We start from the raw sequence: 14,341 nt of genomic DNA, 5'->3' as shown, positions 1-14,341 counted from the left end.
CCTGAATTCAGGAGGTTTTATAACCATGGATGTTGAATAAATTTATTTCAAATTTCTCTGTGCAAAGCAAATAGGAGATAACCCTCAACATATTTTCAGTAGAATTGTATAAAACATGTTTCAGTAGGACACATTTCAGAAACATTGAAAAAAATGGGCAAACCATAATGTGATGGTTACTATATGATTGTCAATTTGAACCACTACGGAAGCAAATCTCTGGGCATGCCTGTGAATGATTTTCTGGCTTAAGTTGATTGAGGGGAAGGTCTGACCCTAATTGTGGGCAGCACTCTTCCATGGACTGTGGTCCTGGGATGAATGAAAAGGAGAAAGTGAGCCACAGCGGCTTTCATCTTCCACTTTTGTTTGTGGATGTAACGTGACCAACTATGTCACTGCCCTGCTGCCCTGCTGTCCACCAGGATAGGACAGAGACTCTTGAAGCATAAGCTGACAAAAAAAAATCGTTTCTTCTTTAAGCCTCTGCTTCTTAGGGCTGGACTGCAAGATCCACCCCCCAGTGTAGCAGAGATCTGCCTGCTCAGGGCTTAAGTTGCCAGCTCAATTTTAATAAAATACCTGATTCTATGGGGCCATAATTCGAGCTATCACATTCACATACCACATGTGTGTCTATATGTATGTGGGCATATGTACATATGTGGGCAAAGGGAGGTCAAGGCCAGGGTTTGCTTCAGGTGTGATCCTTGATAAGTCTTCATTTATTCACTGAGGCAGTCTCTCCCTTGAATCCAGAGTTCACTGATTGGGCTAGCCTAGTTAGCCAGCTTGCAGGGGAGGGGGGATTCCCTGTCTCTGCCTCACAAGCTCTGAAATTACAGAACAGCACATTCTACTTGCAGGGCCCAACAAGGGCAGTGGACCTAACAAGGCACTCTTGATGATAGGTTTCCTTTGTGCTTTGTGTCTGGGACATAGATGGGGAGACAAGAAGCATGACTTGTGGACCTTGCACCTCATGATAAGCATTTGATCTTTCATCTTCACAGTAAGTTAGTGGAAGCTGAACCCTGCAGTTGGCATAATGTGATTTGCATATTTAATCACCTTAGTTGTAAACAGAAAATGCGAATCAGGAGAAGCATATAGACCATTGTAGTATAGCTGTTTCGTCTGGTTTAGACAGGACTATTGCTGCCTTGAAGCAGAGCAATTGTGATCAAACCCATGAGACACTTACATTGGACCTATTAACATGGTGAGACATACATGGAAGAAGTGGGAGGTTCACAAAACACACAATTTTCATGAGTCACACGAGGCTCACATGCCCCTCATGAGGTCTCTCTCCTTCCCTCCCCAAAATTACACAAGAGGTAAACAGCTAAATTGAGTGCGCTGGGACTTCAGTGACCTAACTGCCCATGAGTCACTCAGGTAACTTTTTGATGATACAGCTGCCCATGAGATCCCTGAAAAGTAACAACACCATAATCCAGGTGAAAATGACAGGTCTATACACTTAATTGTCAATATTGAAGATGTAAATAAGTGGACTAATTCGGAATATATCTAGGAAAATGAAAGTGATCATTCACACAAAAGGAAATAGGACAGAAAGAAAAGCCGCTCCTCCCCTTAGTCACATGTCCTTCCATCTGAAGTGGAATTTAAAGCATCACCTAAACACCAAATGCAAGAATAATAAAAAGCTGATGTTCACAATGAGCAGCGAAACACCATGTCTTCATACCAACCCAGTGCAATTAGGCCGCTTGGATTTCCTGACAGAACAGGAGATAGAAGCTGCTTGCAAATAAATAAATAAAAATATGTAAAATGAAGAAAGAAAAAGTTGGCCGGGCTTGGTACACGTCTTTAATCCCAGCACTCAGGAGGCAGTGGTAGGAGGATTGCTGTGGGTTCCAGGCCAGTCTATGACTACATAGTGCATTCCAGATCAGCCTGAGCTGGAGTGAGACCATACCTCAAAAAATGAAATAAATAAATAAATAAACATGGGCTGGAGAAATGGCTCAGCAGTGAAAGCACTCGTCTGCAAAGCCTAAGAGACTGAGTCAGGTTCCCTAGTCCTCGTGACGTAAAGCCAGATACCCAGGCGGCACTGGCACCTGCAGTTCGTTTGCAGTGGCCGGAGGGCATTCTCTCTCTTTCTTTCTCTCTCTCAAAAAAAATAAATAAAATATTTTAATAAAAGTAAAAAATCAAATACCACCTGCATGAGGGTTGCCTAGAGGGCACTTGGGAGGCTGAGGCAGAAGGATCACCCTGAGTTTAAGAATAGTTTGGGGCTATACAGTCAGCTCTAGTTCCCCCAGGATAAAGTAAGACCCTATCTCAGGAAGAAAAAAAAGAAAAAAGCTGACACCACAGAATGAGGGACCAGCCAGGTAACACATACCCACGACCCCAACAAGTGAGAGGAGGGAGAAACAGGTCAGTTCAAGGACTTCCTCCTTAGTAAATTGTAAGTGGGTAGCCAGCCTGTGTTATATGAAACAGTAAATCAAAAAACAAATAAGGAGGCTGGAGGGATGGCTTAGCGGTGAAGGCGCTTGCCTGCAAAGCCAAAGGACTCCGGTTAGATTGCCCAGTACACATGTAAACCAGATGCACAAAGGGGTGCATGCATCTGGAGTTTGTTTGTGGTGGCTGGAGGCCCTGGCACACCCATTTGCTCTCTTTCTCTCTCTTTTTCTCAAGGCTAACTTGATCATGTAGGGAGTATCACAGACTATCACAGACACTGTCAACAAAAATGAAAGAAAGAGAAAACTAAAAAAGCTTCCACTAACTCGCACAAATAACCTCCCATCAAACAATAATTAAAATAAATCAAATAATTATGCAGGAAAAATTTGCCTCTCCTCAGTTTGTTAATTTACTCAATCATTAATTAAATCAACATGAACCAAGCCAAGCATGGTGGGTTACACCTTTACTCCCAACTCTTCAGAGGCTGAGTTAGGAGGATTGTATTGTGTTGAGGCCAGCCTAGGACTACAGAGTGAGTTCCAGATCAGCCTGGGCTAGAATGAGACCCTGCCTACACAAAAGGGAATTAATTCAGATTGATTCAGGCCCCTCTTCACAGAACCCAATAAAAGGTTGTTTTTGTTTTTTAGTTTTTTTTTTTTTTCTAGGTAAGTTTTGACTCTAGCTGAGGCTAACCTGGAATTCACTATGTAGATTCAGGATGGTCTTGAACTCACTGATCCTCTTACCTCTGTCTCCCTAATCTAGTGCTGGGATTAAAGACATGTGCCACCATGCCTGGCCTCTTATGTTTTATTTTTGAGGTAGTGAGGATTGGTCTCATGCTTACTAGGTAAGGTCTCTACCACTGAATAGAGCCCTTGATTGTGGGATTAAAAAAAAATTATTTATTTGCAAGGAGAGAGGAGAAAGAGAGAGAGACATGGTGGTACATGCCTTTAATCCCAGCACTTGAGAGGCAAAGGTAGGAGGATCACCATGAGTTCAAGGCCACCCAAAGACAGACTACCTAGTGAATTCCAGGTCAGCCTGGGCTACAATGAGACCCTCCCTCAAAAAACCAAAATAAATAAGTAAATAAATGAATAAAATTAAACAAGCACCCAAACAGGATGTGTTACATCCCTGTAATTTCAGCTTTGAGGAATTTGAGGCAAAAGGAGTTTCTGAGTTTGAGGGTCGGTCCTGAAACACATAGGAAAGTATTGCCAGAAAATGAAATGGAGGCCGGATGTAGCGGCACACACCTTTAACACCAGCACTGCGGACGCTGGCGTTCGAGGATCACTGCGGGTTCAAGGCCAACCTGGAACTACACAGTGAGTTCCAAGTCACCCTGGGCTGCAGTGAGACCCTACCTCAAAAAAAAAAAAAAAAAATGGAAGGAAGAAGGAAAGGAAGGGCAAAAAGGAAGGAGAGAAGGAAGGGAAAGGAAAGAAAGAAAGAAATTTCCTGAATTTGGTAATGTGTGCAATGACCTGGAAAATTTGGCAGTGTTGGAAACAGCTGTCACTAAAAACACAAATGAAGAGCTGGGTGTGGTGGCTCACACCTTTAATCCTGGCCCTCAGGAGGCTGAGGTAGGAGAATTGCTTGAGTTCAAGTCTAGCCTGGGATGCAGATTGAATTATCGGTTAGGCTGGACTACAGTGAGACCATGCCTCAACACAAAACAAGGGCTGGAAAGATAATTCAGTGGTTAAAGGCACTTGTTTGTAAAGCCTGAAGGCCTAGGTTTGATTCCCAAGTATTCAGAGAAAGCCAGATGCACAAAGTGGCAAATGCATCTGGAGTTCCTTTGCAGTGGCAAGAGGCCCTGGCAAGCCTATCCTCTTCTCTGTCTGTCTGTCTCTCTCTCTCAGAGGCCCTGGAAAGCTTGTTTTATTTTATTCATTTATTTAGGTTTTTTGAGGGAGGGTCTCATTGTAGCCCAGGCTGACCTGGAATTCACTTGGTAGTCTGTCTTTGGGTGGCCTTGAACTCATGGTGATCCTCCTACCTTTGCCTCTCAAGTGCTGGGATTAAAGGCGTGTGCCACCATGCTGGGCTTTTTGTTTATTTATTTTTTGAGATTGGGGTTCACTTTATTGTAGTCTGACCTGGAATTTACACTGTAGCCCAGGCTGGTCTGGAACTCATGGTGGTGATTCTGCTACCTCAGTCTCCTGAGTGCTGAGATTAAAGGCAAGTGCCACCACACCTGGCTCAACATCAGACTATTTTAGAAATGTGGATATATATATTCAAATAAATATGGTTGGCCTTAATGTCATTATTAATGGCTTTAAATTTTGCTTCACTCTGCTCATGATTGTTTCCTGTATTTATTTATAAGAGTGGGGAGAGGGAGAAAGAGAGGCAAACAGACAGCAGGAACCCAAGGGCCTCCAGCCTCTGCAAACCAACTCCAGACATGTGCCACTTTGTGCATCTGGCTTATGTGGGTCTTGGGGCATCAAACCTTGATTGTTAGGCTTTATGGGAAAGCACCTTAACCACTGGGCAATCTATTCAGTTCTGGATTTTTAAAAGAATTTTTATTAGCAACTTCCATGATTATAAAAATACCCCATTGTAATACCCTCCTTCCCCCCACTTGCCTCTTTGAAAATCCATTCTCCATCATACCCCCTCCCCATCTCAATCAGTCTCTTTCACTTTTGATGTCATGATCTTTTCTTCCTCTTATGATGGTCTTATGCAAGTAGTGTCAGGCACTGTGAGGTCATGGTTATCCAGGCCATTTTGTGTCTGGAGGGAGCATGTGGTATGGAGTCCTGCCCTTCCTTTGGCTCTTACATTCTTTCTGCCACCTCTTCTGCATTAGACCCTGAGCCTTGAAAGGTATGATCAAGATATTGCAGTACTGAGCAATGTGGTCATTTCTTTCCATCACCATGATACCTTCTGAGTCGTCCCAAGGTCACTGCTATCTGAAAAGAGAAGATTCTCTACCAAAAGTGAGAGTAGCATTAATATAAGGGAGTGAACATTAACAGAAGAGCTTACTGGGCAGTTTGATAAGCATAGTATATACATTTAGCCAGACAACAGCAGACATTACACCCCTAGGGCTCATGGCTTCCCCTACTTTATGTTTTCAGTATCAGGGATGTATTCCCTCCCATGGAGCAGGCCTCCAGTATAATTAGAGGGCAGTTGTTTTCCCCCATAATAGACATGCCAGTATTGCACCTATTGGCTCATTTGGCCTGGCGGGCCAAATATAAGGCTTGCAGTGTCCACTGTTGAGTATCTTCACTGGGGATTTCTCTTTTTCCCATTTAACTGCATGCAGAATGGCTTCTTCCAGCTTTCTGTCAGCTGGTCTACATGGAGGAGGTTATCAGCTCAGATCCAGCAGGATTTCTCAGTGGCCTTGCAGCCCAAGTATGTGAAGTCTTCAGCAATAGGGTCTTACCAACTATTCTTGATGGGAAACCAAGGGCCTCAGTAATGGCCTATAATGTTTTGGGGGCATCAGGGACCTCCCTGGCCAACAACTCACTGGAAGATATCCCATCCCTGGCACTGAAAATTTTCTAGCAACCATCTATGGCTCTTGAGTGTTCCATTGTCCAAAAAAGGAGAATTACATATGATTTGTTTATATCCTCTTAGATTTTGATTAGCTGTCCCTCCACCTTTCCTTTACTCAATCTCTTCTCCAGACCTCATTTTGGGCCTTTTCACCCCCATTAACCTATTCTTCTACTTGGCAGTCCTGGATTTTTAGTGAATATTTATTTTATCATTTTGTATTGGTAAATTCCTGTGATTTTTGTTTGTTCGTTTGTTAGGTTTTGTTTTGTTCTTTGTGATACTGGGGATAGATCTATGGATTCTCACATGCTAGGTAACTGCTTTTTCCCTGAGCACTATATATATACCCAGGTCCCCTGTCCTTATTTATTTATCTTTTGGTTTTGGGGGTTAGGGTCCCACTCTAGTCCAGGCTGACCAGCAATTCACTATGTAATTTCAGGTTGGCCTTGAACTGGCAGCAGTTCTATTACTCTAGGCTCAGATTAAAGGCCTGGTCACCACACCCAGCTACCGCTCCTCTTTTTGTGTAGGATCTCATGTGGTGGCCCAGGCTGGCCTTAAACTGGAGGCAATCTTCTGCCTCAGCCTTCCCAGTGCTAAGATTACAGGTGTGATTCACCACCACCAGCATGTTAATGATTTTTTTGTTGTTGTTTATTTTGAGGTAGGGTCTCACTCTAGCCCAGGCTGGCCTGAAATTCACTATGTAGTCTCAGGCTGACTTCAAAATCATAGCACTCCTACGTTGGCCTCCCTAGTGTTAGGATTAAAGTCATGCACCACTGTGCCTGACTGCTTTTGTTTGTTTTGGTTTTTTGAGGTAGGGTCTCACTCTAGCCCAGGCTGACCTGGAATTCACTATGTAATCGCAGGATGGCCTCAAACTCACAGTAATTCTCCTACCTCTGCCTCCCGAGTGCTGGGATTAAAGGGGTGCACCACCATGTCCGGTTTATAAATAATTTCATTTTTTAAGCCAGACGTAGTGGCAACAAGCCTTTAACCTCAGCCCTTAGGAAGCAGAGGTAGGAGGACTGCTGTGAGTTCAAGGCCAGACTGAGACTGTAGAGTGAATACCAGGTGAGCCTGTCTAAGTGCAGTAAGTTCAGCTCTGTGCATGTTCCTAGTGAGGTGATTTTTTTTTTTTTTTTTTTTTTTTTGAGGTAGGGTCTTGCTCTAGCCCAGGCTGACCTGGAATTTACTATGTAGTCTCTGAGTGGCCTTGAACTCACAGTGATCCTCCTACCTCTGCTTCCCAAATACTGGGATTAAAGGCGTGTGCCACCACGCCCAGTCCTAGTGAGGTTTTATTTTCAGTAGCTATAAAGTACCTCTCTTTAATCCCATAAGTATACTTAATACTAGCATTATCTCATTTTGCTTTTCCTCCCCTTCACATTTTACCCTGGACAAGATTGGTTAAAAACCGAGGGCGTGGCCAAGGATTGAGATTAAGCCAGGAAGTAGCTGAATGGTTGTGTCTGGGGGTGGGCTGGCTCTGGTGAGATTAGAGAGGCCCTGGCATATAAAGCTGGCTTCAGAGGAGCTGGCTTCATGGAGAAGGAAGCCTTCTCTTAGTGTTCCTGAGTGTCTGCAGCTAGAGGCCGATTTTCCTGGTGGAAGGTAGGTCACCTTTTTTCTCTTTGGAATGACGTTGGGGTATTTTTTTTTTTTTTTTGAGGGGGAGGGTGTTTTGAAGGTAGGGTCTCACTCTAGCCCAGGTTGACCTGGAATTCGCTATGTAGTCTCAGGGTGGCTTTGAACTCACAGAAACCCTCTTATCTCTGCCTCCCAAGTGCTGGGAAGGGAGTGTGCCACCATGCCTGGCTTTGGGTATATTTTTGAGAAAATTAATAGGAGTAAGGTGTTCAAATTTATTTATTTTTGATTTTTCAAGATAGGGTTTCACTCTAGCCCAGGCTGACCTGGAACTCACTCTATAGTCTCAGTCTGGCCTCAAACCCATAGTGATACTCCTACATATATATTTGAAAGAGAGAGAGGCAGACAAAGAAATGGGTGTGCTGGGGCCTCTTGCCACTGCAAACGAACTCCAGACTTCTGTCTCCCTTGTATAACATGTATCATTTTACCCTTCTCTCTTTCCTCTTCTAGTGGTTATCTTTATATTCATTTTGTAAATCATTTTTTTTCAAGGCAGGGTCTTATAGGCTAGAGCCTATGATGATTTGGAACTCACTCTGTAGCTCAGGCTGTCCTTGAACTCACAGTTCCTCCAACCTCAGTCTCCAGGGTACTGAAATTAAAGGCATATGCCACAATGCCTGGCTAAATTAACTTTTGGTACTAGTTTAAATGTATTTTATTTATTTATTTGAGATGGAGAAAAGGGGGAGAGAGAGAGAGAGAGAGAGAGAGAATGGGTGTACCAGGCCAGCCACTGCGAAGGAATCCAGAAGCATGTGCCCTCATGAAGAATCAAACCGGATCCTTTGGCTTTGGAGGCAAGCACCTTAACCGCTAAGCCATCTCTGCAACCCTTGGATATAGTTTTATCTTTATACTTTTAATTCACATTTGCCCCCTAGACTTATAGATTTTACATAGACCCTCATATCAGAGACAACTTGTAGTTTTGGTTTTTCTGAGTTTGAGTCACTTCACTCAATATAATTCTTTCCAAATCCATACATTTTCCTGCAAATTTCATCTTTTGTACTGCTATATAACATATAAAATATATAAAATTATATAAAATAACATTGAGCATATGTACCATATTTTCATTATCCATGCATCTGTCTGTAGGAATCTTGACTGATTCCAACACATAACTATTTTAACTAAGAGAAGCAATGAGCATGGATGGGCAAGGTTCCCTAGAGTATGCAGTCCTTGGGATATCATGGTATAGCTAGGAAATATGGGAGGTCTTTTTGAGATAGCTTCATATTCATGTTCTTTCCTTCATCATCTTTTTCTTTTTGGTTTATTGATGTAGGTCTTGCTCTAGCCCAGGCTGACCTGGAATTGAACTTGTGTTGTTAGGCTTTGCGGGCAAGCACCTTAACCGCTAAGCCATTTCTTTAGTCCCTGACACTGTACTTTTGTTATTTTAAAATATTTTTATTTATTTATTTGAAAGAGAGAAAAGGCAGATAAAAAGATTGGGTGTGCCAGGACCTCTAAGTCACTGAAATGAACCTCACAAGCACGTACCACCTTGTGCATCTGGCTTATGTGGGCCCTGGGGAATCAAATCTGGGTCCTTTGATTTTGTAGGTAAGCACCTGAACCACCAAACCATCTCTCCAGCCCTGCCATTGGACTTTTGATGGGAATAGTGTTGAATCTTTTGGTAGGATAGTCATTTTTATAATGCTAATTCTGTCAATCCAGAAGCATGCAACTGTAGTGTCCTCTTCTTAAAAGTTATTTTTATTTGTGAGAATGGGTGTGCCAGGGACTCTAGCAACTGCAAATGAACGACAGACACAGGTGCCACTTTTGCATCTGGCTTATGTGGTACTGGTAAATTGAACCTGGGTCGTTAGGCTTTGTAGCAAGTGCCTTAACCACGGAACCAATTCTTCACCTCATGTTATTTTGAAGTTTTCTTTTCACTCTGTACCTCAGCTTTCCTAGTGCTCAGAATTAAAGGCATGCATCACCATGCCTGGTTTAAATCTTTTTGTTTTCAATTTTTTTTTTTTTTTGAGGTAGGGTCTCACTCTAGCCCAGGCTGACATTGAAGTCACTCTGTATTTTCAGGCGGGCCTCGAACTCACAGTGATCTTCTTAGCTCTGCCTCCCAAGTACTGGGATTAAAGGTGTGTGCCACCACGCCCAGCTTAAATCTTGATATTAATGTTACTTTTCCTATTTTGTTAAACTTAATGCTATAGAAATCTTTCCTTAGTCTTCAACTAATTTTCAAATATTTTGTATTTTTTGGTGTAGGCTTACATTGCAGACATCTTTGAGGAGATCTGGTGGTTAGCAGCCACTAACATCCTCAAACACAGAGAAACTGCCCCTAAAGAGCATCCCTGAGTCTCGAGTGAGCCAAAGTCCCTGTTGGCCTGCCTGCTCCAGCACGTGGAGCCCTCCTGATAACTCAACGAGGTAGCAAGGCTGGGAAAGAGAAACGATTTGTTTGAAAACCCAAGCGGACTCACATATAAAGAAGAGGAAACTGCTGCCACTACATCCTCAGGAATCTAGAGCCCTCCTAAGCCCTAAGCCCGTAGCCGAAGACCTGCAGTCATGTCTGAGAGCGCCAGCAGCCAGAACCCAAGCGGTTCCATCATGGTCTTCCGCCCAACCATGGAAGAATTTTCAGATTTCAACAAATACATTGCCTACATGGAGTCCCAGGGTGCTCACCGAGCTGGGCTCGCCAAGGTCATCCCACCCAAAGGATGGAGAGCCAGGCAGTCCTATGACAACATCAGTGACATCTTAATAGCCGCTCCCCTGAAGCAGCTGGTGTCTGGGAAGGCAGGTGTCTTCACACAATATCACAGAAAGATGAAAGCCATGACAGTGGGGCAGTATCGCCACCTGGCCAACAGCAAAAGATGTCGGCCCCCACCTCACCGGAATTTTGAAGATTTGGAGAGAAAATACTGGAAGGGCCGCCTCTACGAGTCACCACTTTATGGCGCTGACATCAACGGATCCTTGTTTGATGAAAACACTGAGCACTGGAACCTTGCACACCTGGGGAGCATTTTAGACCTCCTGCAGCAGGAATGCGGAGTGGTGATCGAGGGCATCAACACGCCCTACCTGTACTTCGGCATGTGGAAGACCACCTTCGCTTGGCACACGGAGGACATGGACCTGTACAGCATCAACTACCTGCACTTCGGGGAGCCCAAGACGTGGTATGCTGTGCCCCCTGAGCATGGGCAGCGCCTGGAGCGCCTGGCCAGGGAGCTTTTCCCTGCCAACTCCCGGGCCTGCGAGTCCTTCCTGCGGCACAAGGTGGCGCTCCTCTCTCCCAGCGTGCTCCAGCAGAATGGCATCCCCTTTGGCCGCATGACCCAGGAGGCTGGAGAGTTCATGGTCACCTTCCCCTATGGCTACCACGCTGGCTTCAACCATGGCTTCAACTGCGCGGAGGCCACCAATTTCGCCACCGAGCGGTGGATCGACTATGGCAAGGTGGCCTCTCAGTGCAGCTGTGGGGAGGCCAGGGTCAGCTTCTCCATGGACGCCTTTGTGCGCATCCTGCAGCCTGAGCGCTATGAGCTGTGGAGGCGCGGCCAGGACCGGGTGCTTGTGGACCACGCCAAGCCTTTGGAGCCCACTGGGCGGAAGGTGACCGCAGGAAAGCAGGTGCCAACTCTGGCGAGTGGGAGTCCCCTTTCTTTCATGCTGGCTCCTCCCTCCTCCTGGCCAATGGCAGAGGACAATGAGGCTCACCCAACTGCCCCTGCACCCCAGTGTCCTGGGTGCCCTGGCATGGTCTGCTCAGTTTTTCCCCACTCCAGGGCTGCTATTGCTAGTCATTCTCAAGAGTCTTCTGAATAGGCCCCTGCCTCCACCTCAAGTTTTCCTTTCCTGGGTCTCTGTGTGTTATCTGCCATAGGTAACCGTGGCCCTCTTCAGAATTTTGAGGCTCAGGAGCCTAGGCTCCTGCAACTGCAAGTTTCCTACACACATCTAAGCCGTGTGCCTGGTACCAGAGTCACACCTGCTATTCTATGGTCTCATGCCTTGCTGGAACCTTGGTGGCGAGGATCAGACACCATTACCGGTCATGTGTGTCCCTGCATAGCAGGACAGCTGAATCTTTCTGACAAGACCTAATGCCATATATTCACTAGGGACACAGAGGCTTTCAGGCATATGAATCACTTGCCTCCAGGATACATGGGAGGGGGCCAGGGTTGTGATCAGATCTCTTGCTCCCCTTTCTGAGATCTGGGGATACAGGTAGCTGTACCTTTATTCTGATTTTTGCCGCCAACGCCCCACTCCAGTATCATTTTGTCCTGGTATCTAACATGATGGAGACTTGTTACTCTCTAAGAAGTGGCACACTTCTGAGAATGCTGGATGCTGGAACAATCAGGCCCCCCAGCGAGCACTGCTGTGGAACTGCCCAAGACTCTCAACACACTCCTGTATTCATGGGATGGAGAGATGGCTTAATGATTACGTACTTGCCTGTGAAGCCTAAGGACCCCCGTTCAAGGCTCAGTTCTCCAGGACCCATGTAAGCCGGATGCACAAAGTGGCACATGCATCTGGAGTTTGTTTGCAGTAACTGGAGGCCCTGGGACACCCATTCTCCATCTATTTGCCTCTTTTTTTTGTCTGTCACTCTCAAATAACAATAAAAAATATTTAAAAATGTTACTCACTTAGTCATGCATCTCATCATTAAATATGTTTATATTGTCAACATCCAAGGTCAATAAAGACAGAACCTGCTATGTCCAGGAAACTGGTCTTGAATGGATTAGCAGGCTCAGATATATTTTATAATCTCACTTGACTAAAGAATTCAATTGAAGCGGGTTGTGGTGGTGCATGCTTTTAATCCCAGCACTTGGGAGGCAGGGGTAGGAGGATTGCTGAGAGATAGAGGCCACCCTGAGACTAGTCTCTAGGTCAGCCTCAGCTACAGCAGGACCCCACTTGAAAAACAAGCAAACAAAAACATCAACTTAGAGTTTGGAGGTGGTCCATGACTAATGTTTTTTTTTCCAGTAGTTGACTATGATAATGTTCTAATACATAGCTCTCTTCCAGCTATATCCAGAAAGAATCCCAAGTATTTGGTGCTTATTAATTCCAAGCTATATCATGTGGAGTGTGATGTCTAAGTTTTATAATGATGTCATGTCTGGTCTTGAAAAAAATTAAATGTAGTTTTAAAAATTAATCTAACCCAAAGGAATACACATGTAGGCATGGGTAAGAGATGGAAAAAAAGGATGTCATGGCACGATGATAGACTTCCTTGTCCAGCAGGTGGCGCAGGGGAGCCTTCATGTGAAGGAGCATCCTCAGTTTTTTTTAAAAGAGTTTTAAAAATTTTATGAGGGAGGAGGGGGAGGGAGAGGTAATTGGTGCGCCAGGGCCTCCAGCCACTGCAAACAAACTCCAGACCATCTCCCACCATGTGCATCTGGCTTACGTGGGTCTTGGGGAACCAAACCCGAGTCCTTTGGCTTTGCAAGCAAATGCTGTAATGGCTAAGCCATTTCCCCAGTTCCCTATGTAGTGTTTTCTGCATGCTAGGTAGATGCTCAACCAAATGAGCTATACCCCTCCCCAGTCATGAGTCACTTAATGTAACTAAATCCATCACATTAAAAAAGAAAACATTTTTACTTGCAAAGATTGGGAAAGAGAGAGAGAGATTGAGCACACCAGGGCCTCTTGCTACTGTAAACAAACACCAGATTCATGTGCCACCCTGTGCATCTGTCTTGGGTACTAGGGAATCAAACCTGGGCTATGAGACTCTGCAAGCAAGCACATTTAACCACTGAACCATCTGTAGCCTAAAATTTATCACATTTTATATAGGTAGTTTTTAAAAAATGTGTTTTGTCCCCTACACCAGGGTAACAGATATTTTTATAAAGTATTGCTTTAGTCATCATAATCTTGTTTTGTACCATGTAATTTTTTTTTTTGAATTATGGAAGATCTTCCTCATAAGACCTGAAACATTTCTTTCTTTTAATTTTTATTAATTAATTTATTTATGAGAGAAAGAGAAAGGCCAACGAAGAGAATGGGCGCACTAGGGTCTCCAGCCACTACAAACAAACTCCAGATGCATATGCCACCTTGTGCATCTGGCTTATGTGGGTCTTGGAGAATCGAACCAGTATCCTTTGGCTTTGTAGGCAAGTGCCTCAACTGTTAAGCCATCTTTCCATCCACACATATTTGCTTCTTGAAAAAAATGTTTTTGATATTTTTACTACCCATTGACTTAATTACTTTAGCTTTTTAAGATTTTTATTCATTATTTATTTGCAAGGAGAGAGAATGAAAATGGGCATGGGACATGCCTGGACCTCTTGCCACTGCAAACTCCAGATGCATATATCACTGTGGAGACTGGACAGTTGAACCCAGGCCATTAGGCTTTGCAAGCAAGTGACTTTAACCGCTGAGCAACCTCTCCAACCCCATACTTGAGCTTTATAATAAATCTTGACCTCTAGTATCTCAGTCTCTTCATCAAGACACTAGGTTTAAAAGAACTTCCTGGAGGGGTTTGGGAGGTTGCTCAGTGGTTAAAAGTGTTTGCTCTGCAAGCCTTGTTCATATTCCCACAACATATGTAAAGCTAGAAGCACAGTGCCACATGCGTGCATCT

At 44.4% G+C, this 14,341-nt stretch overlaps 1 protein-coding gene across 1 annotated transcript; it reads left to right on the top strand.

The window, feature by feature from the left end:
• Positions 1 to 10,254: 10,254 nt before the first annotated feature.
• On the top strand, positions 10,255 to 11,526 carry LOC105944273 (lysine-specific demethylase 4D-like). Its single transcript, XM_045146085.1, has one exon. The coding sequence runs from the start codon at positions 10,255 to 10,257 to the stop codon at positions 11,524 to 11,526; it is 1,272 nt and encodes a 423-aa protein (XP_045002020.1).
• The last annotated feature ends 2,815 nt before the right edge of the window (positions 11,527 to 14,341 follow it).

Source organism: Jaculus jaculus, chromosome 3 (assembly GCF_020740685.1).
Source record: "Jaculus jaculus isolate mJacJac1 chromosome 3, mJacJac1.mat.Y.cur, whole genome shotgun sequence".
NCBI classification, from domain to species: Eukaryota; Metazoa; Chordata; class Mammalia; order Rodentia; family Dipodidae; genus Jaculus; species Jaculus jaculus.
Note: the sequence above shows the minus strand (reverse complement) of the source record. Positions and strands in the feature narration are given on the sequence as shown.

Coding starts and splice junctions, on each gene's coding strand:
- LOC105944273 (XM_045146085.1), top strand. CDS start 10,255: ATGTCTGAGAGCGCCAGCAGCCAGAACCCAAGCGGTTCCATCATGGTC.